General features: G+C 38.3%; 1 protein-coding gene and 1 long non-coding RNA gene across 2 annotated transcripts; both read right to left on the bottom strand.

Moving 5' to 3' along the window:
* Window positions 1-1,545: 1,545 nt before the first annotated feature.
* On the bottom strand, window positions 1,546-26,382 carry LOC121529951. The gene is made up of 3 exons (XR_005993706.1): window positions 25,975-26,382; window positions 23,234-23,558; window positions 1,546-1,662 (listed from the first exon to the last, which is right to left on the bottom strand). It is a non-coding gene; the product is annotated as an uncharacterized LOC121529951 (long non-coding RNA).
* LOC108104947 (mitochondrial import inner membrane translocase subunit Tim16) lies at window positions 24,536-25,273 on the bottom strand. The gene has a single exon (XM_017211311.1). The coding sequence runs from the start codon at window positions 25,139-25,141 to the stop codon at window positions 24,683-24,685; it is 459 nt and encodes a 152-aa protein (XP_017066800.1). The 5' UTR covers window positions 25,142-25,273; the 3' UTR covers window positions 24,536-24,682.

Genomic DNA, 26,382 nt, shown 5'->3' with positions numbered 1-26,382 from the left:
GGTTTAAAGTTCTTGTTGTTAGCTGCATAAAACTGTCACTGGTTTAGCCGTGCGGCTTGTTTTGACAAAGTTAGAGCTAAGAAACGGCAACAAAATCGGGATTTTTACTGTCAGAAATAGGTTTTTTGAATTTTTAGCCATAAATCAGCACTCGCACTAAAAGAATCAGAACCATAATGGTAAAAGTAGGTATAGGGGTTTAAAGTTCTTGTTGTTAGCTGCATAAAACTGTCACTGGTTTAGCCGTGCGGCTTGTTTTGACAAAGTTAGAGCTAAGAAACGGCAACAAATCTGTGCTCTCTGCTGCCAAAAGACGTATACTTGATTTTGGGCACAAAAAAAACAGTGTTTAGGCCATAGCATAGCCAAAAATGGCCCAAATGGGGAATGTAATACCTCGTAGGGCTCGTAACTTGATTGCCATGATTCCCAATTGATTAGCATTCAAATCTGGAAAACTTCATTTCTGGCCATTTTTTGAAAATTTTGATGATGGTACCCCTTATCAAAAATGCGAAATTTGGGCCCAAATTGATTTTCCCAAAATCGAAAAACGAGGGATAGGGGAGGTAAGTGTTGGTCGTTAGCAGCACAGAACAGTCTTCCTTTTGGCTGTGCGTCTTGTTTTGACCGAGCTAGAGCTAATAACCCGGAAATAGTATTGCAAATTTCTGTCAGAAATAGGTTTTTTTATTTTTTAGCCATAAATCAGCACTCGAACCAAAAGAATCAGAACCATAATGGTAAAAGTAGGTATAGGGGGGGTTAAAGGTAATAAACTGCAACAGCAACCTCCTCCGAGCTTGAGGGCTGCTATGAATCGAATTGAGAATGGAGCAATGGAATGTCATTTGACGACCGACACTGGAATACGCTCTCGTCGTGAACATTTATTTTATGTATAATATTATAATATGAACGATTAAATAAAATGAACGAAAAAAACGAATATGCAAAGCTTTCTTGAAGAGGTTCGGGGATTGTAGCATACCTTTATGCATGTACGACTGTCGTGGCGAAAAATATGTGCATACTTTTAGGTGTATGTAACTGTATAGGTGAACCATTTTAGAATACTCTAAGGCATTCCGCTAATGAGGCATACTTTTAGGCACGTACGACTTCATTGGCAAAAATCTTTCAGGCGAGAAGTTGTAGCATACTTTAAGGTATTCCACTAACGTAGCACACCTGTGGGCATATATGACTGTCGAAAAATGCTAGCATACCTTTAGGCATATACGACTGTCCAGGAAAAATTTTTGCATACTTTTAGGCACACATTGACCAATATTCGCAAAAATTTAAAAGTATATTTTTGTCGAAACTTTTGCCGATTATGTAAAATGATTACCCAATTTTTTAATAAATATTTTCGTCAAAACTTAGGGCGAATTTTCGTCAAAATGTTTTGGTAATTTACCTCTTCTTTCTTAACGTAATACCATATAAAATCAAAATTATTTAATTTTTAATTTTATTGAAACGTTTTCACATTTAAATTTAATTTTACAAACAAAAATGTATCGATCTGCGTGACAAGGGTCCTTCTCCGTTGAGCAGGCGGGGTCCCTTTAAGTATTTTATAGCTGATTTCATTGGTTATAAATGTCCGCATAAAAGCTCCGCTTAAAGTCCTAGTCATCACCATCACTTGGTTGCCTAAAAAACATTTTAAATTGGATTAGCTACAAAAATGTAAAGTTTTGCCAATTATTCGTCAAAATGCATCGAATAATAAGTTTTATTCAAAAGCTGCACAAAACAGTCGTTCGTACGTCTTGATTTCAGAAAGTTATATCTAGAAACCCGCAAATAAAATTGCAAATATCTGCAAAAAATTGTATTTTTACATTTTTTAGCCATTAAATTAAATTAGCACTCGCCGCAAAATACCAAAACAATAAAAATTAGTATAGGGCTTTTAAGTTTCGTTAGTAAAGTTAGTTAATTATCCAAGTGGCTTGTTTTAACAAATTTAGAGCTTAGAAACTGCTCTCTGCAGTCAAAACACCTTTACTAGATTTTAAGCACAAAAAAATCAGTGTTTTTGTAATAGCACGCCAAAAATGGTCCAATTGGGCAAAGCAATACCTCGTTGGGCTCGTAATTTCATTGCTTTGATTCCCAATCAATTTGCATTCAAATCTGGAAAACTTCAATCCGATTTTGGGAAATTCAATTTTGGCCCAAATTTCGCATTTTTAATAACCTTTTTCTGACAGAAGAGATCCCGGTTTTGTTGCCGTTTCTTAGCTCTAACTTTGCCAAAACAAGCTGCACAGCTAAACCAGTGACAGTTTTATGCAGCTAACAACCAAAACTTTAAATCCCTATACCTGCTTGTACCATTATGGTTCTGATTCTTTTGGTGCGAGAGCTGATTTATGGCTAAAAAATAAAAAAAAACTATTTCTGACAGAAGAGATCCCGATTTTGTTGCAGTTTCTTAGCTCTAACTTTGTCAAAACAAGCCGCACAGCTAAACCAGTGACAGTTTTATGCAGCTAACAACCAAAACTTTAAATCCCTATACCTGCTTTTACCATTATGGTTTATGCAGCTAACAACAAGAACTTTAAGCCCCTATACCTACTTTTACCATTATGGTTCTGATTCTTTTGGTGCGAGTGCTGATTTATGGCTAAAAATTCAAAAAACCTATTTCTGACAGAAATTTGCAATACTATTTCCGGGTTATTAGCTCTAGCTCGGTCAAAACAAGACGCACAGCCAAAAGGAAGACTGTTCTGTGCTGCTAACGACCAACACTTACCTCCCCTATCCCTCGTTTTTCGATTTTGGGAAAATCAATTTGGGCCCAAATTTCGCATTTTTGATAAGGGGTACCATCATCAAAATTTTCAAAAAATGGCCAGAAATGAAGTTTTCCAGATTTGAATGCTAATCAATTGGGAATCATGGCAATCAAGTTACGAGCCCTACGAGGTATTACATTCCCCATTTGGGCCATTTTTGGCTATGCTATGGCCTAAACACTGTTTTTTTGTGCCTAAAATCAAGTATACGTCCTTTGGCAGCAGAGAGCACAGTTTTGTTGCCGTTTCTTAGCTCTAACTTTGTCAAAACAAGCCGCACGGCTAAACCAGTGACAGATTTATGCAGCTAACAACCAACACTTTAAATCCCTATACCTGCTTTTACCATTATGGTTCTGATTCTTTTGGTGCGAGTGCTGATTTATGGCTAAAAAATCAAAAAACCTATTTCTGACAGAAATTTGCAATACTATTTCCGGGCTATTAGCTCTAGCTCGGTAAAAACAAGACGCACAGCCAAAAGGAAGACTGTTCTGTGCTGCTAACGACCAACACTTACCTCCCCTATCCCTCGTTTTTCGATTTTGGGAAAATCAATTTGGGCCCAAATTTCGCATTTTTGATAAGGGGTACCATCATCAAAATTTTCAAAAAATGGCCAGAAATGAAGTTTTCCAGATTTGAATGCTAATCAATTGGGAATCATGGCAATCAAGTTACGAGCCCTACGAGGTATTACATTCCTCATTTGGACCATTTTTGGCTGTGCTATTGCCTAAAAACTGTTTTTTCTGCCCAAAATCAAGAATACGTCTGATGGCAGCAGAGAGCACAGTTTTGTTGCCGTTTCTTAGCTCTAACTTTGTCAAAACAAACTGCACGGCTAAACCAGTGACAGATTTATGCAGCTAACAACCAACACTTTAAATCCCTATACCTGCTTTTACCATTATGGTTCTGATTCTTTTGGTGCGAGTGCTGATTTATGGCTAAAAAATCAAAAAACCTATTTCTGACAGAAATTTGCAATATTATTTCCGGGTTTTTAGCTCTAGCTCGGTCAAAACAAGACGCACAGCCAAAAAGAAAACTGTTTTGTGCTGCTAACGACCAACACTTACCTCCCCTATCCCTCGTTTTTCGATTTTGGGAAAATCAAGTATACGTCTTTTGGCAGCAGAGAGCACAGTTTTGTTGCCGTTTCTTAGCTGTAACTTTGTCAAAACAAGCTGCACAGCTAAACCAGTTACAGTTTTATGCAGCTAACAACCAAAACTTTAAATCCCTATACCTGCTTTTACCATTATGGTTCTGATTCTTTTGGTGCGAGTTCTGATTTATGGCTAAAAAATCAATAAACCTATTTCTGACAGAAATTTGCAATATTATTTCCGGGTTTTTAGCTCTAGCTCGGTCAAAACAAGACGCACAGCCAAAAGGAAGACTGTTCTGTGCTGCTAACGACCAACACTTACCTCCCCTATCCCTCGTTTTTCGATTTTGGGAAAATCAATTTGGGCCCAAATTTCGCATTTTTGATAAGGGGTACCATCATCAAAATTTTTAAAATATGGCCAAAAATTAAGTTTTCCCGATTTGAATGCTAATCAATTGGGAATCATGGCAATCAAGTTACGAGCTCTACGAGGTATAACATTCCTCATTTGGACCATTTTTGGCTGTGCTATGGCCTAAAAACTGTTTTTTTGTGCCTAAAATCAAGAATACGTCTGATGGCAGCAGAGAGCACAGTTTTGTTGCCATTTCTTAGCTCTAACTTTGTCAAAACAAACTGCACGGCTAAACCAGTGACAGTTTTATGCAGCTAACAACCAAAACTTTAAATCCCTATACCTGCTTTTGCCATTATGGTTCTGATTCTTTTGGTGCGAGTGCTGATTTATGGCTAAAAAATCAAAAAACCTATTTCTGACAGAAATTTGCAATACTATTTCCGGGTTATTAGCTCTAGCTCGGTCAAAACAAGACGCACAGCCAAAAGGAAGACTGTTCTGTGCTGCTAACGACCAACACTTACCTCCCCTATCCCTCGTTTTTCGATTTTGGGAAAATCAATTTGGGCCCAAATTTCGCATTTTTGATAAGGGGTACCATCATCAAAATTTTCAAAAAATGGCCAGAAATGAAGTTTTCCAGATTTGAATGCTAATCAATTGGGAATCATGGCAATCAAGTTACGAGCCCTACGAGGTATTACATTCCTCATTTGGACCATTTTTGGCTGTGCTATTGCCTAAAAACTGTTTTTTCTGCCCAAAATCAAGAATACGTCTGATGGCAGCAGAGAGCACAGTTTTGTTGCCGTTTCTTAGCTCTAACTTTGTCAAAACAAACTGCACGGCTAAACCAGTGACAGATTTATGCAGCTAACAACCAACACTTTAAATCCCTATACCTGCTTTTACCATTATGGTTCTGATTCTTTTGGTGCGAGTGCTGATTTATGGCTAAAAAATCAAAAAACCTATTTCTGACAGAAATTTGCAATATTATTTCCGGGTTTTTAGCTCTAGCTCGGTCAAAACAAGACGCACAGCCAAAAAGAAAACTGTTTTGTGCTGCTAACGACCAACACTTACCTCCCCTATCCCTCGTTTTTCGATTTTGGGAAAATCAAGTATACGTCTTTTGGCAGCAGAGAGCACAGTTTTGTTGCCGTTTCTTAGCTGTAACTTTGTCAAAACAAGCTGCACAGCTAAACCAGTTACAGTTTTATGCAGCTAACAACCAAAACTTTAAATCCCTATACCTGCTTTTACCATTATGGTTCTGATTCTTTTGGTGCGAGTTCTGATTTATGGCTAAAAAATCAATAAACCTATTTCTGACAGAAATTTGCAATATTATTTCCGGGTTTTTAGCTCTAGCTCGGTCAAAACAAGACGCACAGCCAAAAAGAAAACTGTTTTGTGCTGCTAACGACCAACACTTACCTCCCCTATCCCTTGTTTTCCGATTTTGGGAAAATCAATTTGGGCCCAAATTTCGCATTTTTGATAAGGGGTACCATCATCAAAATTTTCAAAAAATGGCCAGAAATGAAGTTTTCCAGATTTGAATGCTAATCAATTGGGAATCATGGCAATCAAGTTACGAGCCCTACGAGGTATTACATTCCTCATTTGGACCATTTTTGGCTGTGCTATGGCCTAAAAACTGTTTTTTTGTGCCCAAAATCAAGTATACGTCTTTTGGCAGCAGAGAGCACAGTTTTGTTGCCGTTTCTTAGCTCTAACTTTGTCAAAACAAGCCGCACAGCTAAACCAGTGACAGTTTTATGCAGCTAACAACCAAAACTTTAAATCCCTATACCTGCTTTTACCATTATGGTTCTGATTCTTTTGGTGCGAGTGCTGATTTATGGCTAAAAAATCAAAAAACCTATTTCTGACAGAAATTTGCAATACTATTTCCGGGTTATTAGCTCTAGCTCGGTCAAAACAAGACGCACAGCGAAAAGGAAGACTGTTCTGTGCTGCTAACGACCAACACTTACCTCCCCTATCCCTCGTTTTTCGATTTTGGGAAAATCAATTTGGGCCCAAATTTCGCATTTTTGATAAGGGGTACCATCATCAAAATTTTCAAAAAATGGCCAGAAATGAAGTTTTCCAGATTTGAATGCTAATCAATTGGGAATCATGGCAATCAAGTTACGAGCCCTACGAGGTATTACATTCCACATTTGGACCATTTTTGGCTGTGCTATGGCCTAAAAACTGTTTTTTTGTGCCCAAAATCAAGTATACGTCTTTTGGCAGCAGAGAGCAAAGTTTTGTTGCCGTTTCTTAGCTGTAACTTTGTCAAAACAAGCCGCACAGCTAAACCAGTGACAGTTTTATGCAGCTAACAACCAAAACTTTAAATCCCTATACCTGCTTTTACCATTATGGTTCTGATTCTTTTGGTGCGAGTGCTGATTTATGGCTAAAAAATCAAAAAACCTATTTCTGACAGAAATTTGCAATACTATTTCCGGGTTATTAGCTCTAGCTCGATCAAAACAAGACGCACAGCCAAAAGGAAGACTGTTTTGTGCTGCTAACGACCAACACTTACCTCCCCTATCCCTCGTTTTTCGATTTTGGGAAAATCAATTTGGGCCCAAATTTCGCATTTTTGATAATCAATTGGGAATCATGGCAATCAAGTTACGAGCCCTACGAGGTATTACATTCCTCATTTGGACCATTTTTGGCTGTGCTATGGCCTAAAAACTGTTTTTTTGTGCCCTAAATCAAGTATACGTCTTTTGGCAGCAGAGAGCACAGTTTTGTTGCCGTTTCTTAGCTGTAACTTTGTCAAAACAAACTGCCCAGCTAAACCAGTGACAGATTTATGCAGCTAACAACCAACACTTTAAATCCCTATCCCTGCTTTTACCATTATGGTTCTGATTCTTTTGGTGCGAGTGCTGATTTATGGCTAAAAAATCAAAAAACCTATTTCTGACAGAAATTTGCAATATTATTTCCGGGTTTTTAGCTCTAGCTCGGTCAAAACAAGACGCACAGCCAAAAAGAAAACTGTTTTGTGCTGCTAACGACCAACACTTACCTCCCCTATCCCTTGTTTTTCGATTTTGGGAAAATCAATTTGGGCCCAAATTTCGCATTTTTGATAAGGGGTACCATCATCAAAATTTTCAAAAAATGGCCAGAAATGAAGTTTTCCAGATTTGAATGCTAATCAATTGGGAATCATGGCAATCAAGTTACGAGCCCTACGAGGTATTACATTCCTCATTTGGACCATTTTTGGCTGTGCTATGGCCTAAAAACTGTTTTTTTTGTGCCCAAAATCAAGTATACGTCTTTTGGCAGCAGAGAGCACAGTTTTGTTGCCGTTTCTTAGCTCTAACTTTGTCAAAACAAGCCGCACAGCTAAACCAGTGACAGTTTTATGCAGCTAACAACCAACACTTTAAACCCCTATCCCTGCTTTTACCATTATGGTTCTGATTCTTTTGGTGCGAGTGCTGATTTATGGCTAAAAAATCAAAAAACCTATTTCTGACAGAAATTTGCAATATTATTTCCGGGTTATTAGCTCTAGCTCGGTCAAAACAAGACGCACAGCCAAAAGGAAGACTGTTTTGTGCTGCTAACGACCAACACTTACCTCCCCTATCCCTCGTTTTTCGATTTTGGGAAAATCAATTTGGGCCCAAATTTCGCATTTTTGATAAGGGGTACCATCATCAAAATTTTCAAAAAATGGCCAGAAATGAAGTTTTCCAGATTTGAATGCTAATCAATTGGGAATCATGGCAATCAAGTTACGAGCCCTACGAGGTATTACATTCCACATTTGGACCATTTTTGGCTGTGCTATGGCCTAAAAACTGTTTTTTTGTGCCCAAAATCAAGTATACGTCTTTTGGCAGCAGAGAGCACAGTTTTGTTGCCGTTTCTTAGCTGTAACTTTGTCAAAACAAGCTTCACAGCTAAACCAGTGACAGTTTTATGCAGCTAACAACCAACACTTTAAATCCCTATCCCTGCTTTTACCATTATGGTTCTGATTCTTTTGGTGCGAGTGCTGATTTATGGCTAAAAAATCAAAAAACCTATTCCTGACAGAAATTTGCAATACTATTTCCGGGTTATTAGCTCTAGCTCGGTCAAAACAAGACGCACAGCCAAAAGGAAGACTGTTTTGTGCTGCTAACGACCAACACTTACCTCCCCTATCCCTCGTTTTTCGATTTTGGGAAAATCAATTTGGGCCCAAATTTCGCATTTTTGATAAGGGGTACCATCATCAAAATTTTCAAAATATGGCCAAAAATTAAGTTTTCCAGATTTGAATGCTAATCAATTGGGAATCATGGCAATCAAGTTTCGAGCCCTACGAGGTATTACATTCCTCATTTGGACCATTTTTGGCTGTGCTATTGCCTAAAAACTGTTTTTTTTGCCCTAAATCAAGTATACGTCTTTTGGCAGCAGAGAGCACAGTTTTGTTGCCGTTTCTTAGCTGTAACTTTGTCAAAACAAACTGCCCAGCTAAACCAGTGACAGATTTATGCAGCTAACAACCAACACTTTAAATCCCTATCCCTGCTTTTACCATTATGGTTCTGATTCTTTTGGTGCGAGTGCTGATTTATGGCTAAAAAATCAAAAAACCTATTTCTGACAGAAATTTGCAATATTATTTCCGGGTTTTTAGCTCTAGCTCGGTCAAAACAAGACGCACAGCCAAAAAGAAAACTGTTTTGTGCTGCTAACGACCAACACTTACCTCCCCTATCCCTCGTTTTTCGATTTTGGGAAAATCAATTTGGGCCCAAATTTCGCATTTTTGATAAGGGGTACCATCATCAAAATTTTCAAAATATGGCCAAAAATTAAGTTTTCCAGATTTGAATGCTAATCAATTGGGAATCATGGCAATCAAGTTTCGAGCCCTACGAGGTATTACATTCCTCATTTGGACCATTTTTGGCTGTGCTATTGCCTAAAAACTGTTTTTTTGTGCCCAAAATCAAGTATACGTCTTTTGGCAGCAGAGAGCACAGTTTTGTTGCCGTTTCTTAGCTCTAACTTTGTCAAAACAAGCCGCACGGCTATACCAGTGACAGATTTATGCAGCTAACAACCAACACTTTAAATCCCTATCCCTGCTTTTACCATTATGGTTCTGATTCTTTTGGTGCGAGTGCTGATTTATGGCTAAAAAATCAAAAAACCTATTTCTGACAGAAATTTGCAATATTATTTCCGGGTTTTTAGCTCTAGCTCGGTCAAAACAAGACGCACAGCCAAAAGAAAACTGTTTTGTGCTGCTAACGACCAACACTTACCTCTAATCTAACAATAATCATGGCAACAATTTCGAGCCCTACGTTTTTTCGATTTTGGGTTATAAAACTGTTTTTGCCAAAATCAAGTATACGTCTTTTGGCAGCAGAGAGCACAGTTTTGTTGCCGTTTCTTAGCTGTAACTTTGTCAAAACAAGCTTCACAGCTAAACCAGTGACAGTTTTATGCAGCTAACAACCAAAACTTTAAATCCCTATACCTGCTTTTACCATTATGGTTCTGATTCTTTTGGTGCGAGTGCTGATTTATGGCTAAAAAATCAAAAAACCTATTTCTGACAGAAATTTGCAATATTATTTCCGGGTTTTTAGCTCTAGCTCGGTCAAAACAAGACGCACAGCCAAAAAGAAAACTGTTTTGTGCTGCTAACGACCAACACTTACCTCCCCTATCCCTCGTTTTTCGATTTTGGGAAAATCAATTTGGGCCCAAATTTCGCATTTTTGATAAGGGGTACCATCATCAAAATTTTCAAAATATGGCCAAAAATTAAGTTTTCCAGATTTGAATGCTAATCAATTGGGAATCATGGCAATCAAGTTTCGAGCCCTACGAGGTATTACATTCCTCATTTGGACCATTTTTGGCTGTGCTATGGCCTAAAAACTGTTTTTTTGTGCCCAAAATCAAGTATACGTCTTTTGGCAGCAGAGAGCACAGTTTTGTTGCCGTTTCTTAGCTCTAACTTTGTCAAAACAAACTGCACAGCTAAACCAGTGACAGATTTATGCAGCTAACAACCAACACTTTAAATCCCTATCCCTGCTTTTACCATTATGGTTCTGATTCTTTTGGTGCGAGTGCTGATTTATGGCTAAAGAAACCTATTTCTGACAGAAATTTGCAATATTATTTCCGGGTTTTTAGCTCTAGCTCGGTCAAAACAAGACGCACAGCCAAAAAGAAAACTGTTTTGTGCTGCTAACGACCAACACTTACCTCCCCTATCCCTCGTTTTTCGATTTTGGGAAAATCAATTTGGGCCCAAATTTCGCATTTTTGATAAGGGTACCATCATCAAAATTTTCAAAAAATGGCCAGAAATAAGTTTTCCAGATTGAATGCTAATCAATTGGGAATCATGGCAATCAAGTTTTTGACCATTTTTGGCTGTGCTATGGCCTAAAACTGTTTTTTTTGTGCCCAAAATTAAGTATACGTCTTTTGGCAGCAGAGAGCACAGTTTTGTTGCCGTTTCTTAGCTCTAACTTTGTCAAAACAAGCCGCACGGCTAAACCAGTGACAGATTTATGCAGCTAACAACCAACACTTTAAATCCCTATCCCTGCTTTTACCATTATGGTTCTGATTCTTTTGGTGCGAGTGCTGATTTATGGCTAAAAAATCAAAAAACCTATTTCTGACAGAAATTTGCAATATTATTTCCGGGTTATTAGCTCTAGCTCGATCAAAACAAGACGCACAGCCAAAAGGAAGACTGTTTTGTGCTGCTAACGACCAACACTTACCTCCCCTATCCCTCGTTTTTCGATTTTGGGAAAATCAATTTGGGCCCAAATTTCGCATTTTTGATAAGGGGTACCATCATCAAAATTTTCAAAAAATGGCCAGAAATGAAGTTTTCCAGATTTGAATGCTAATCAATTGGGAATCATGGCAATCAAGTTACGAGCCCTACGAGGTATTACATTCCTCATTTGGACCATTTTTGGCTGTGCTATGGCCTAAAAACTGTTTTTTTGTGCCCAAAATCAAGTATACGTCTTTTGGCAGCAGAGAGCACAGTTTTGTTGCCGTTTCTTAGCTCTAACTTTGTCAAAACAAGCCGCACGGCTATACCAGTGACAGATTTATGCAGCTAACAACCAACACTTTAAATCCCTATCCCTGCTTTTACCATTATGGTTCTGATTCTTTTGGTGCGAGTGCTGATTTATGGCTAAAAAATCAAAAAACCTATTTCTGACAGAAATTTGCAATATTATTTCCGGGTTTTTAGCTCTAGCTCGGTCAAAACAAGACGCACAGCCAAAAGGAAGACTGTTTTGTGCTGCTAACGACCAACACTTACCTCCCCTATCCCTCGTTTTTCGATTTTGGGAAAATCAATTTGGGCCCAAATTTCGCATTTTTGATAAGGGGTACCATCATCAAAATTTTCAAAAAATGGCCAGAAATGAAGTTTTCCAGATTTGAATGCTAATCAATTGGGAATCATGGCAATCAAGTTACGAGCCCTACGAGGTATTACATTCCTCATTTGGACCATTTTTGGCTGTGCTATGGCCTAAAAACTGTTTTTTTTGCCCAAAATCAAGTATACGTCTTTTGGCAGCAGAGAGCACAGTTTTGTTGCCGTTTCTTAGCTCTAACTTTGTCAAAACAAGCCGCACGGCTATACCAGTGACAGATTTATGCAGCTAACAACCAACACTTTAAATCCCTATCCCTGCTTTTACCATTATGGTTCTGATTCTTTTGGTGCGAGTGCTGATTTATGGCTAAAAAATCAAAAAACCTATTTCTGACAGAAATTTGCAATATTATTTCCGGGTTTTTAGCTCTAGCTCGGTCAAAACAAGACGCACAGCCAAAAGAAAGACTGTTTTGTGCTGCTAACGACCAACACTTACCTCCCCTATCCCTCGTTTTTCGATTTTGGGAAAATCAATTTGGGCCCAAATTTCGCATTTTTGATAAGGGGTACCATCATCAAAATTTTCAAAAAATGGCCAGAAATGAAGTTTTCCAGATTTGAATGCTAATCAATTGGGAATCATGGCAATCAAGTTACGAGCCCTACGAGGTATTACATTCCTCATTTGGACCATTTTTGGCTGTGCTATGGCCTAAAAACTGTTTTTTTGTGCCCAAAATCAAGTATACGTCTTTTGGCAGCAGAGAGCACAGTTTTGTTGCCGTTTCTTAGCTCTAACTTTGTCAAAACAAGCCGCACGGCTAAACCAGTGACAGATTTATGCAGCTAACAACCAACACTTTAAATCCCTATCCCTGCTTTTACCATTATGGTTCTGATTCTTTTGGTGCGAGTGCTGATTTATGGCTAAAAAATCAAAAAACCTATTTCTGACAGAAATTTGCAATATTATTTCCGGGTTTTTAGCTCTAGCTCGGTCAAAACAAGACGCACAGCCAAAAAGAAAACTGTTTTGTGCTGCTAACGACCAACACTTACCTCCCCTATCCCTCGTTTTTCGATTTTGGGAAAATCAATTTGGGCCCAAATTTCGCATTTTTGATAAGGGGTACCATCATCAAAATTTTCAAAAAATGGCCAGAAATGAAGTTTTCCAGATTTGAATGCTAATCAATTGGGAATCATGGCAATCAAGTTACGAGCCCTACGAGGTATTACATTCCTCATTTGGACCATTTTTGGCTGTGCTATGGCCTAAAAACTGTTTTTTTGTGCCCAAAATCAAGTATACGTCTTTTGGCAGCAGAGAGCACAGTTTTGTTGCCGTTTCTTAGCTCTAACTTTGTCAAAACAAGCCGCACGGCTAAACCAGTGACAGTTTTATGCAGCTAACAACCAACACTTTAAATCCCTATCCCTGCTTTTACCATTATGGTTCTGATTCTTTTGGTGCGAGTGCTGATTTATGGCTAAAAAATCAAAAAACCTATTTCTGACAGAAATTTGCAATATTATTTCCGGGTTTTTAGCTCTAGCTCGGTCAAAACAAGACGCACAGCCAAAAGAAAACTGTTTTGTGCTGCTAACGACCAACACTTACCTCCCCTATCCCTCGTTTTTCGATTTTGGGAAAATCAATTTGGGCCCAAATTTCGCATTTTTGATAAGGGGTACCATCATCAAAATTTTCAAAAAATGGCCAGAAATGAAGTTTTCCAGATTTGAATGCTAATCAATTGGGAATCATGGCAATCAAGTTACGAGCCCTACGAGGTATTACATTCCTCATTTGGACCATTTTTGGCTGTGCTATGGCCTAAAAACTGTTTTTTTGTGCCCAAAATCAAGTATACGTCTTTTGGCAGCAGAGAGCACAGTTTTGTTGCCGTTTCTTAGCTCTAACTTTGTCAAAACAAGCCGCACGGCTAAACCAGTGACAGTTTTATGCAGCTAACAACCAACACTTTAAACCCCTATACCTGCTTTTACCATTATGGTTCTGATTCTTTTGGTGCGAGTGCTGATTTATGGCTAAAAAATCAAAAAACCTATTTCTGACAGAAATTTGCAATATTATTTCCGGGTTATTAGCTCTAGCTCGATCAAAACAAGACGCACAGCCAAAAGGAAGACTGTTTTGTGCTGCTAACGACCAACACTTACCTCCCCTATCCCTCGTTTTTCGATTTTGGGAAAATCAATTTGGGCCCAAATTTCGCATTTTTGATAAGGGGTACCATCATCAAAATTTTCAAAAAATGGCCAGAAATGAAGTTTTCCAGATTTGAATGCTAATCAATTGGGAATCATGGCAATCAAGTTACGAGCCCTACGAGGTATTACATTCCTCATTTGGACCATTTTTGGCTGTGCTATGGCCTAAAAACTGTTTTTTTGTGCCCAAAATCAAGTATACGTCTTTTGGCAGCAGAGAGCACAGTTTTGTTGCCGTTTCTTAGCTCTAACTTTGTCAAAACAAGCCGCACGGCTAAACCAGTGACAGTTTTATGCAGCTAACAACCAACACTTTAAACCCCTATACCTGCTTTTACCATTATGGTTCTGATTCTTTTGGTGCGAGTGCTGATTTATGGCTAAAAAATCAAAAAACCTATTTCTGACAGAAGAGATTCCGGTTTTGTTGCCGTTTCTTAGCTCTAACTTTGTCAAAACAAGCCGCACGGCTAAACCAGTGACAGTTTTATGCAGCTAACAACCAACACTTTAAACCCCTATACCTGCTTTTGCCATTATGGTTCTGATTCTTTTGGTGCGAGTGCTGATTTATGGCTAAAAAATCAAAAAACCTTTTTCTGACAGAAGAGATTCCGGTTTTGTTGCCGTTTCTTAGCTCTAACTTTGTCAAAACAAGCCGCACGGCTAAACCAGTGACAGTTTTATGCAGCTAACAACCAACACTTTAAACCCCTATACCTGCTTTTACCATTATGGTTCTGATTCTTTTGGTGCGAGTGCTGATTTATGGCTAAAAAATCAAAAAACCTATTTCTGACAGAAATTTGCAATATTATTTCCGGGTTTTTAGCTCTAGCTCGGTCAAAACAAGACGCACAGCCAAAAAAAGACTGTTTTGTGCTGCTAACGACCAACACTTACCTCCCCTATCCCTCGTTTTTCGATTTTGGGAAAATCAATTTGGGCCCAAATTTCGCATTTTTGATAAGGGGTACCATCATCAAAATTTTCAAAAAATGGCCAGAAATGAAGTTTTCCAGATTTGAATGCTAATCAATTGGGAATCATGGCAATCAAGTTACGAGCCCTACGAGGTATTACATTCCTCATTTGGACCATTTTTGGCTGTGCTATGGCCTAAAAACTGTTTTTTTGTGCCCAAAATCAAGTATACGTCTTTTGGCAGCAGAGAGCACAGTTTTGTTGCCGTTTCTTAGCTCTAACTTTGTCAAAACAAGCCGCACGGCTAAACCAGTGACAGTTTTATGCAGCTAACAACCAACACTTTAAACCCCTATACCTGCTTTTACCATTATGGTTCTGATTCTTTTGGTGCGAGTGCTGATTTATGGCTAAAAAATCAAAAAACCTATTTCTGACAGAAATTTGCAATATTATTTCCGGGTTTTTAGCTCTAGCTCGGTCAAAACAAGACGCACAGCCAAAAAGAAAACTGTTTTGTGCTGCTAACGACCAACACTTACCTCCCCTATCCCTCGTTTTTCGATTTTGGGAAAATCAATTTGGGCCCAAATTTCGCATTTTTGATAAGGGGTACCATCATCAAAATTTTCAAAAAATGGCCAGAAATGAAGTTTTCCAGATTTGAATGCTAATCAATTGGGAATCATGGCAATCAAGTTACGAGCCCTACGAGGTATTACATTCCTCATTTGGACCATTTTTGGCTGTGCTATGGCCTAAAAACTGTTTTTTTGTGCCCAAAATCAAGTATACGTCTTTTGGCAGCAGAGAGCACAGTTTTGTTGCCGTTTCTTAGCTCTAACTTTGTCAAAACAAGCCGCACGGCTAAACCAGTGACAGTTTTATGCAGCTAACAACCAACACTTTAAACCCCTATACCTGCTTTTACCATTATGGTTCTGATTCTTTTGGTGCGAGTGCTGATTTATGGCTAAAAAATCAAAAAACCTTTTTCTGACGGAAGAGATCCCGGTTTTGTTGCCGTTTCTTAGCTCTAACTTTGTCAAAACAAGCCGCACGGCTAAACCAGTGACAGTTTTATGCAGCTAACAACCAACACTTTAAACCCCTATACCTACTTTTGCCATTATGGTTCTGATTCTTTTAGTGCGAGTGCTGATTTATGGCTAAAAATCAAAAAACCTATTTCTGACAGAAATTTGCAATATTATTTCCGGGTTATTAGCTCTAGCTCGATCAAAACAAGACGCACAGCCAAAAGGAAGACTGTTTTGTGCTGCTAACGACCAACACTTACCTCCCCTATCCCTCGTTTTTCGATTTTGGGAAAATCAATTTGGGCCCAAATTTCGCATTTTTGATAAGGGGTACCATCATCAAAATTTTCAAAAAATGGCCAGAAATGAAGTTTTCCAGATTTGAATGCTAATCAATTGGGAATCATGGCAATCAAGTTACGAGCCCTACGAGGTATTACATTCCACATTTGGACCATTTTTGGCTGTGCTATGGCCTAAAAACTGTTTTTTTGTGCCCAAAATCAAGTATACGTCTTTTGGCAGCAGAGAGCACAGTTTTGTTGCCGTTTCTTAGCTCTAACTTTGTCAAAACAAGCCGCACGGCTAAACCAGTGACAGTTTTATGCAGCTAACAACCAACACTTTAAACCCCTATACCTGCTTTTACCATTATGGTTCTGATTCTTTTGGTGCGAGTGCTGATTTATGGCTAAAAAAATCAAAAAACCTATTTCTGACAGAAATTTGCAATATTATTTCCGGGTTTCTTAGCTCTAGCTCGGTCAAAACAAGACGCACAGCCAAAACGAAGACTGTTTTATGCTGCTAACGACCAACACTTTAAACCCCTATCCCTCGTTTTTCGATTTTGGGAAAATCAATTTGGGCCCAAATTTCGCATTTTTGATAAGGGGTACCATCATCAAAATTTTCAAAAAATGGCCAGAAATGAAGTTTTCCAGATTTGAATGCTAATCAATTGGGAATCATGGCAATCAAGTTACGAGCCCTACGAGGTATTACATTCCTCATTTGGACCATTTTTGGCTGTGCTATGGCCTAAAAACTGTTTTTTTGTGCCCAAAATCAAGTATACGTCTTTTGGCAGCAGAGAGCACAGTTTTGTTGCCGTTTCTTAGCTCTAACTTTGTCAAAACAAGCCGCACGGCTAAACCAGTGACAGTTTTATGCAGCTAACAACCAACACTTTAAACCCCTATACCTGCTTTTACCATTATGGTTCTGATTCTTTTGGTGCGAGTGCTGATTTATGGCTAAAAAATCAAAAAACCTATTTCTGACAGAAATTTGCAATATTATTTCCGGGTTTTTAGCTCTAGCTCGGTCAAAACAAGACGCACAGCCAAAAGAACGACTGTTTTGTGCTGCTAACGACCAACACTTACCTCCCCTATCCCTCGTTTTTCGATTTTGGGAAAATCAATTTGGGCCCAAATTTCGCATTTTTGATAAGGGGTACCATCATCAAAATTTTCAAAAAATGGCCAGAAATGAAGTTTTCCAGATTTGAATGCTAATCAATTGGGAATCATGGCAATCAAGTTACGAGCCCTACGAGGTATTACATTCCTCATTTGGACCATTTTTGGCTGTGCTATGGCCTAAAAACTGTTTTTTTGTGCCCAAAATCAAGTATACGTCTTTTGGCAGCAGAGAGCACAGTTATGTTGCCGTTTCTTAGCTCTAACTTTGTCAAAACAAGCCGCACGGCTAAACCAGTGACAGTTTTATGCAGCTAACAACCAACACTTTAAACCCCTATACCTACTTTTACCATTATGGTTCTGATTCTTTTGGTGCGAGTGCTGATTTATGGCTAAAAATCACAAAAACCTATTTCTGACAGAAGAGATTCCGGTTTTGTTGCCGTTTCTTAGCTCTAACTTTGTCAAAACAAGCCGCACGGCTAAACCAGTGACAGTTTTATGCAGCTAACAACCAACACTTTAAACCCCTATACCTGCTTTTACCATTATGGTTCTGATTCTTTTGGTGCGAGTGCTGATTTATGGCTAAAAAATCAAAAAACCTTTTTCTGACGGAAGAGATCCCGGTTTTGTTGCCGTTTCTTAGCTCTAACTTTGTCAAAACAAGCCGCACGGCTAAACCAGTGACAGTTTTATGCAGCTAACAACCAACACTTTAAACCCCTATACCTGCTTTTACCATTATGGTTCTGATTCTTTTGGTGCGAGTGCTGATTTATGGCTAAAAAATCAAAAAACCTAGTTCTGACAGAAATTTGCAATATTATTTCCGGGTTTTTAGCTCTAGCTCGGTCAAAACAAGACGCACAGCCAAAATAACGACTGTTTTATGCTGCTAACGACCAACACTTAGCTCCCCTATCCCTCGTTTTTCGATTTTGGGAAAATCAATTTGGGCCCAAATTTCGCATTTTTGATAAGGGGTACCATCATCAAAATTTTCAAAAAATGGCCAGAAATGAAGTTTTCCAGATTTGAATGCTAATCAATTGGGAATCATGGCAATCAAGTTACGAGCCCTACGAGGTATTACATTCCCCATTTGGACCATTTTTGGCTGTGCTATTGCCTAAAAACTGTTTTTTTGTGCCCAACATCAAGTATACGTCTTTTGGCAGCAGAGAGCACAGTTATGTTGCCGTTTCTTAGCTCTAACTTTGTCCAAACAAGCCGCACGGCTAAACCAGTGACAGTTTTATGCAGCTAACAACCAACACTTTAAACCCCTATACCTACTTTTACTATTATGGTTCTGATTCTTTTGGTGCGAGTGCTGATTTATGGCTAAAAAATCAAAAAACCTTTTTCTGACGGAAGAGATTTGCGGTTTTGTTGCCGGTTTCTTAGCTCTAACTTTGTCAAAACAAGCCGCACGGCTAAACCAGTGACAGTTTTATGCAGCTAACAACCAACACTTTAAACCCCTATACCTGCTTTTACCATTATGGTTCTGATTCTTTTGGTGCGAGTGCTGATTTATGGCTAAAAAATCAAAAAACCTTTTTCTGACGGAAGAGATCCCGGTTTTGTTGCCGTTTCTTAGCTCTAACTTTGTCAAAACAAGCCGCACGGCTAAACCAGTGACAGTTTTATGCAGCTAACAACCAACACTTTAAACCCCTATACCTGCTTTTACCATTATGGTTCTGATTCTTTTGGTGCGAGTGCTGATTTATGGCTAAAAAATCAAAAAACCTATTTCTGACAGAAATTTGCAATATTATTTCCGGGTTTTTAGCTCTAGCTCGGTCAAAACAAGACGCACAGCCAAAAGAAAGACTGTTTTGTGCTGCTAACGACCAACACTTACCTCCCCTATCCCTCGTTTTTCGATTTTGGGAAAATCAATTTGGGCCCAAATTTCGCATTTTTGATAAGGGGTACCATCATCAAAATTTTCAAAAAATGGCCAGAAATGAAGTTTTCCAGATTTGAATGCTAATCAATTGGGAATCATGGCAATCAAGTTACGAGCCCTACGAGGTATTACATTCCCCATTTGGACCATTTTTGGCTGTGCTATTGCCTAAAAACTGTTTTTTTGTGCCCAAAATCAAGTATACGTCTTTTGGCAGCAGAGAGCACAGTTTTGTTGCCGTTTCTTAGCTCTAACTTTGTCCAAACAAGCCGCACGGCTAAACCAGTGACAGTTTTATGCAGCTAACAACCAACACTTTAAACCCCTATACCTACTTTTACTATTATGGTTCTGATTCTTTTGGTGCGAGTGCTGATTTATGGCTAAAAAATCAAAAAACCTTTTTCTGACGGAAGAGATCCCGGTTTTGTTGCCGTTTCTTAGCTCTAACTTTGTCAAAACAAGCCGCACGGCTAAACCAGTGACAGTTTTATGCAGCTAACAACCAACACTTTAAACCCCTATACCTGCTTTTACCATTATGGTTCTGATTCTTTTGGTGCGAGTGCTGATTTATGGCTAAAAAATCAAAAAACCTTTTTCTGACGGAAGAGATCCCGGTTTTGTTGCCGTTTCTTAGCTCTAACTTTGTCAAAACAAGCCGCACGGCTAAACCAGTGACAGTTTTATGCAGCTAACAACCAACACTTTAAACCCCTATACCTGCTTTTGCCATTATGGTTCTGATTCTTTTGGTGCGAGTGCTGATTTATGGCTAAAAAATCAAAAAACCTTTTTCTGACGGAAGAGATCCCGGTTTTGTTGCCGTTTCTTAGCTCTAACTTTGTCAAAACAAGCCGCACGGCTAAACCAGTGACAGTTTTATGCAGCTAACAACCAACACTTTAAACCCCTATACCTGCTTTTGCCATTATGGTTCTGATTCTTTTGGTGCGAGTGCTGATTTATGGCTAAAAAATCAAAAAACCTATTTCTGACAGAAATTTGCAATATTATTTCCGGGTTTTTAGCTCTAGCTCGGTCAAAACAAGACGCACAGCCAAAAGAAAGACTGTTTTGTGCTGCTAACGACCAACACTTACCTCCCCTATCCCTCGTTTTTCGATTTTGGGAAAATCAATTTGGGCCCAAATTTCGCATTTTTGATAAGGGGTACCATCATCAAAATTTTCAAAAAATGGCCAGAAATGAAGTTTTCCAGATTTGAATGCTAATCAATTGGGAATCATGGCAATCAAGTTACGAGCCCTACGAGGTATTACATTCCTCATTTGGACCATTTTTGGCTGTGCTATGGCCTAAAAACTGTTTTTTTTTGTGTGCCCAAAATCAAGTATACGTCTGTTGGCAGCAGAGAGCACAGTTTTGTTGCCGTTTCTTAGCTCTAACTTTGTCCAAACAAGCCGCACGGCTAAACCAGTGACAGTTTTATGCAGCTAACAACCAACACTTTAAACCCCTATACCTACTTTTACCATTATGGTTCTGATTCTTTTGGTGCGAGTGCTGATTTATGGCTAAAAAATCAAAAAACCTTTTTCTGACGGAAGAGATCCCGGTTTTGTTGCCGTTTCTTAGCTCTAACTTTGTCAAAACAAGCCGCACGGCTATACCTGCTTTTACCATTATGGTTCTGATTCTTTTGGTGCGAGTGCTGATTTATGGCTAAAAAATCAAAAAACCTATTTCTGACAAAAATTTGCAATATTATTTCCGGGTTTTTCGCTCTAACTCGGTCAAAACAAGACGCACAGCCAAAATAACGACTGTTTTATGCTGCTAACGACCAACACTTACCTCCCCTATCCCTCGTTTTTCGATTTTGGGAAAATCAATTTGGGCCCAAATTTCGCATTTTTGATAAGGGGTACCATCATCAAAATTTTCAAAAAATGGCCAGAAATGAAGTTTTCCAGATTTGAATGCTAATCAATTGGGAATCATGGCAATCAAGTTACGAGCCCTACGAGGTATTACATTCCTCATTTGGACCATGTTTGGCTGTGCTATGGCCTAAAAACTGTTTTTTTGTGCCCAAAATCAAGAATACGTCTGTTGGCAGCAGAGAGCACAGTTTTGTTGCCGTTTCTTAGCTCTAACTTTGTCCAAACAAGCCGCACGGCTAAACCAGTGACAGTTTTATGCAGCTTACAACCAAAACTTTAAACCCCTATACCTTCTTTTACTATTATGGTTCTGATTCTTTTGGTGCGAGTGCTGATTTATGGCTAAAAAATCAAAAAACCTTTTTCTGACGGAAGAGATTCCGGTTTTGTTGCCGTTTCTTAGCTCTAACTTTGTCCAAACAAGCCGCACGGCTAAACCAGTGACAGTTTTATGCAGCTAACAACCAAAACTTTAAGCCCCTATACCTGTTTTTACCATTATGGTTCTGATTTTTTTGGTGCTCGTGCTGATTTATGGCTAAAAAATCAAAAAACCTATTTCTGACAGAAGAGATTCCGGTTTTGTTGCCGTTTCTTAGCTCTAACTTTGTCCAAACAAGCCGCACGGCTAAACCAGTGACAGTTTTTTGCATCTAACAACCAACACTTTAAACCCCTATACCTGCTTTTACCATTATGGTTCTGATTCTTTTGGTGCGAGTGCTGATTTATGCTGAAAACATGGCTAAATCAGTGACAGTTTTATGCAGCTTACAACCAACACTTTAAACCCCTATACCTACTTTTACTATTATGGTTCTGATTCTTTTGGTGCGAGTGCTGATTTATGGCTAAAAAATCAAAAAACCTTTTTCTGACGGAAGAGATTCCGGTTTTGTTGCCGTTTCTTAGCTCTAACTTTGTCCAAACAAGCCGCATGACTAAATCAGTGACAGTTTTATGCAGCTAACAACCAAAACTTTAAGCCCCTATACCTGTTTTTACCATTATGGTTCTGATTTTTTTGGTGCGAGTGCTGATTTATGGCTAAAAAATCAAAAAACCTTTTTCTGACGGAAGAGATCCCGGTTTTGTTGCCGTTTCTTAGCTCTAACTTTGTCAAAACAAGCCGCACGGCTAAACCAGTGACAGTTTTATGCATCTAACAACCAACACTTTAAACCCCTATACCTGCTTTTACCATTATGGTTCTGATTCTTTTGGTGCGAGTGCTGATTTATGGCTAAAAAATCAAAAAACCTTTTTCTGATGGAAGAGATCCCGGTTTTGTTGCCGTTTCTTAGCTCTAACTTTGTCCAAACAAGCCGCACGGCTAAACCAGTGACAGTTTTATGCAGCTTACAACCAACACTTTAAACCCCTATACCTACTTTTACTATTATGGTTCTGATTCTTTTGGTGCGAGTGCTGATTTATGGCTAAAAAATTAAAAAACCTAGCTCTGACAGAAATTTGCAATATTATTTCCGGGTTTTTCGCTCTAGCTCGGTCAAAACAAGACGCACAGCCAAAAAACCGACTGTTTTATGCTGCTAACGACCAACACTTAGCTCCCCTATCCCTCGTTTTTCGATTTTGGGAAAATCAATTTGGGCCCAAATTTCGCATTTTTGATAAGGGGTACCATCATCAAAATTTTCAAAAAATGGCCAGAAATGAAGTTTTCCAGATTTGAATGCTAATCAATTGGGAATCATGGCAATCAAGTTACGAGCCCTACGAGGTATTACATTCCTCATTTGGACCATTTTTAGCTGTGCTATGGCCTAAAAACTGTTTTTTTGTGCCCAACATCAAGTATACGTCTTTTGGCAGCAGAGAGCACAGTTTTGTTGCCGTTTCATAGCTTTGTCAAAGCAATAAGCACATCTAAAAGATTGATTTTTATGCAGCTGACAATCAGCTTATACCTTTGTATAAGAATTTTATACTACTTTATAATTTACGAAGCACATATTGATATTGCCGCATTGTTTGTCGCTTTGATACGTTTAACAAATTTCTTCAAACATTGACAGATCTTATTACTTACTGCTTGTTCCTTCTTCTTTCTCAGTTCTTCGTTCTCAGTTTTCTCTATTGCACTGTTTCGCCACTCTTCTTTGTACTCTCTTCTTTCTCCACTGGGTTGTAATCATGTGAATCCGCTTAAACTGTCGAAGTGTATTGTGCGTCATTATTTTCTTTCGTGCCATTAGACTTGAATAGTTTTTTCATACTAAGAAGTTGAAAAGAGCGCATAAAATACAAAAAAAAAAAAACGAAAGAACGGCTAAGAAAGCAACGAACGCAAATCGCATTGTCGACTTTGCTGCTCATCATTTGTTGCTGCACTTCTGCCAATATCTGAAAGTACACTGAAAAAAAAAACATAGTTTAGTCATTTCATTTAAGATGTTTGATTGGCTAAAGGTCGTAAGATTTTGGAAATAATATGTACTTGCATGGTTGTCAAAATAGTAATAATAGACGATTATTCTTAATAAGTAATGTTTGCGAAATGGATATAAATATTTATATTTATCATTTATATTTGAAAACATTTTTTCATAAACTGCCGATATTTTTTCTGCCAGTAAATTTTACACCATTCTCGATTTTGTGCACTTGTGTGCGGGTTTGCTGCGATGCTCCCTTGATGATGATGATGACACTCGACTGCATTTCCACTTAAGTGCTCGCATTTTTTTTTGTGCAATATCACACACTTTTTCATTCGCACCACTCATTTTCCGCTATCTTGATCAACGTGTGTCAACTGTTTTCCGTTTTCCGTTTTCGGTTTCAATTTATTTTGCTTTTTATATCATTTTTGCCTACAATTGTGGCCAATTTGGTTTAATTGTTTTTATTAAGAGTTCGGCCAGAGCCAACGGTCACCCCACCCTTCGCTATACCGCCAATTTCCAGTCGGTCCAACATCCAACAATGCGTATAAATAAATCACTTGTATTTTATTGAGCCTCGGCAGTTCGCTTTGCCATGGAAAATTGCATTTTAAATGCACACACAAATTGAAAATTGCCATAATACAATATGCATGTGTGTGAATGGTCGAACTTTTGCTTTAGTAAAACGTGCCTCATTATAGAGATCAATGACATGTCCCGAACAGATATTAAACGCCATTTGAATGTAAATTGTTGCTCTTTTCATTTTCATACGCGTTGCCAATAACAAAAATTAGTATTTTAATATATATTTAAAGTACGGGTAACTATAAAAGTCGACAGTTATGATTTTTTAAATGCATTTTTGCTTTTTTAGACAATAACAATAATTACTTTTCTTTTAAAATCATTAAATTTATAGTTGAATTTTGAACTTCTTTTTTACAAAAACATGATATTTATTAGACGATTTAAATATATATGTTTGTGTGTACACGAAGTTTGAGGACGATTTTGTAGATAATATTACAGGACAGCTTGAATGAATGCACGCCACCAAAAAGTCAGGCTGGAAATCTAGCCGGGACTGATTAACGGCTTTTGTGGTCGGGCTCTTTGGCCTGGGACTCTGATTGGGGATGTGTTCCGGAAGCGAAACCTGATGGGGATGGAGGTAAGGGGTCGATTAATTTAGCCAAGGCATCCAGCCTGGCCAGTTCCTTGTCGATCCGCTCTTTGGCCCGAAAGACCTTCGACTGGATATAAAAGGTACCGCCGGAGGGTTTTTCATTGGCCTGGAACAGATGCTGGTAATGTGTGTCGATCAACGCGCGGTCATTAAGATCCTTCACATTGAGAATCAGCTGCGCTTCCACCAGGCTCATCCCTTTGGCCAACACACTCCTGTTGGTAGGCTCATTGGCCTTCAACGTCTCCTGTATACGGGCCGCATCCTCGAATGCTTGAACTTCCTGGCGAATCGTCTTCATCAACGCTCGCCCAACCATTTTGGTGCCCAAAATTATGATCTGTGCTAGGTAACGTGCCATTGCCTGCTTGTCTATTAAGAATTTTGGTCGCGATTATTTACAGTACTCCAAAATCAAAACCTGAACATAATAAGAATTTAAGGTACTGCTTCTACTAGATTTGACTGCTGTGTGAAACAAAAAAAATCGATATTTTAAAAATTTCAAACAAGGAAATCATAGCACTTTCTGTTCTTAAATACAATTTTCTTAAGAATTTGATCATTTTTTCAAAGAGTATATATATTTTTCCAGTTAGCAATATCATAAATTATATTTTATTATGAAGTTCCTTTTTTAAAATCATGTTAACAGTTTTATTCTTTTTGGAAAATATTTTTCTAAGAATTTAACCATTTGTATGTACCAATAGATTTCATATCGATTTTATTTTTGTCTTACCAAATTTCACACAAAATTGATTCACTTTATGCAAACAAAACAGCTTTTGCAATTTAGCAAATTCCATTTAAGGAAATATTCAAAGGAGTTTTTGTTCCTCTTAAATGCCCCTAGACTTTTATTAAAGCATTTCAGTTTTGAATGCATTTGTTTTGATTTAAATGTTTAAATTGATGTTTTCATTTTTAATACACTTTGCCACATAACAGCACCACACCAGATAGACTCCATGCCCACTCAAGTATTTAAAAGTTCTAACTAAGGAGTGTGTCATAAGCTCACAGTGAGACAATTGTGGAAAATATAATAGCACTATGTGGGTATTTGATTGGTAATATTAAGTTAAAATTTGTTATTATTTAAGGTAAGGGATTTGTATTTCCATAAATTTAAAAATAATTATATATCTAATCTAATTAAACCAAATGGCAAATACTATTATTTTGACTTACATTGTACCTAGAGAGTACGAGAGACGGTGATAGCTGAATGAAATCAAAACGTTTCCTTGCTCTGATTTCCAGCTTCCGTATCCGTTCTGGAGGCGTTTTTGTAGATGCGTGTGTGCGTCGGGTGTGTGCGAAGCTCATAAACAAATTATACGCAAATTGACAGACTTCCGGCCTTATGACCAGGCCATCAAGCAGTTTAGAATCCAGTCTCTTGGATGTCACAGTTTCATTTTCTCGGGGCACGTACTCTCCATCCCTTTCTTTATATGCGGGATGTCCTGTGTGGGTGTGTGGCTGTGTGGGCGGTTTGGGTGACTATTAACATAATTACAATAATGACTTGTTGCCTTGCCCTTTACTGGGTTGTCCGGAATTTCGGTCACATTTCCATGCATACCAGACTTACCA

This window comes from Drosophila eugracilis, unplaced genomic scaffold, assembly GCF_018153835.1.
Source record: "Drosophila eugracilis isolate 14026-0451.02 unplaced genomic scaffold, ASM1815383v1 contig_2147, whole genome shotgun sequence".
Taxonomy (NCBI): domain Eukaryota; kingdom Metazoa; phylum Arthropoda; class Insecta; order Diptera; family Drosophilidae; genus Drosophila; species Drosophila eugracilis.
The sequence above is the reverse complement of the archived record's forward strand: the minus strand, read 5'-3'. Positions and strand labels throughout refer to the sequence as shown.

Excerpts from the sequence above, each read along its gene's own strand:
- LOC108104947 (XM_017211311.1), bottom strand. The coding sequence starts at position 25,141 with ATGGCACGTTACCTAGCACAGATCATAATTTTGGGCACCAAAATGGTT.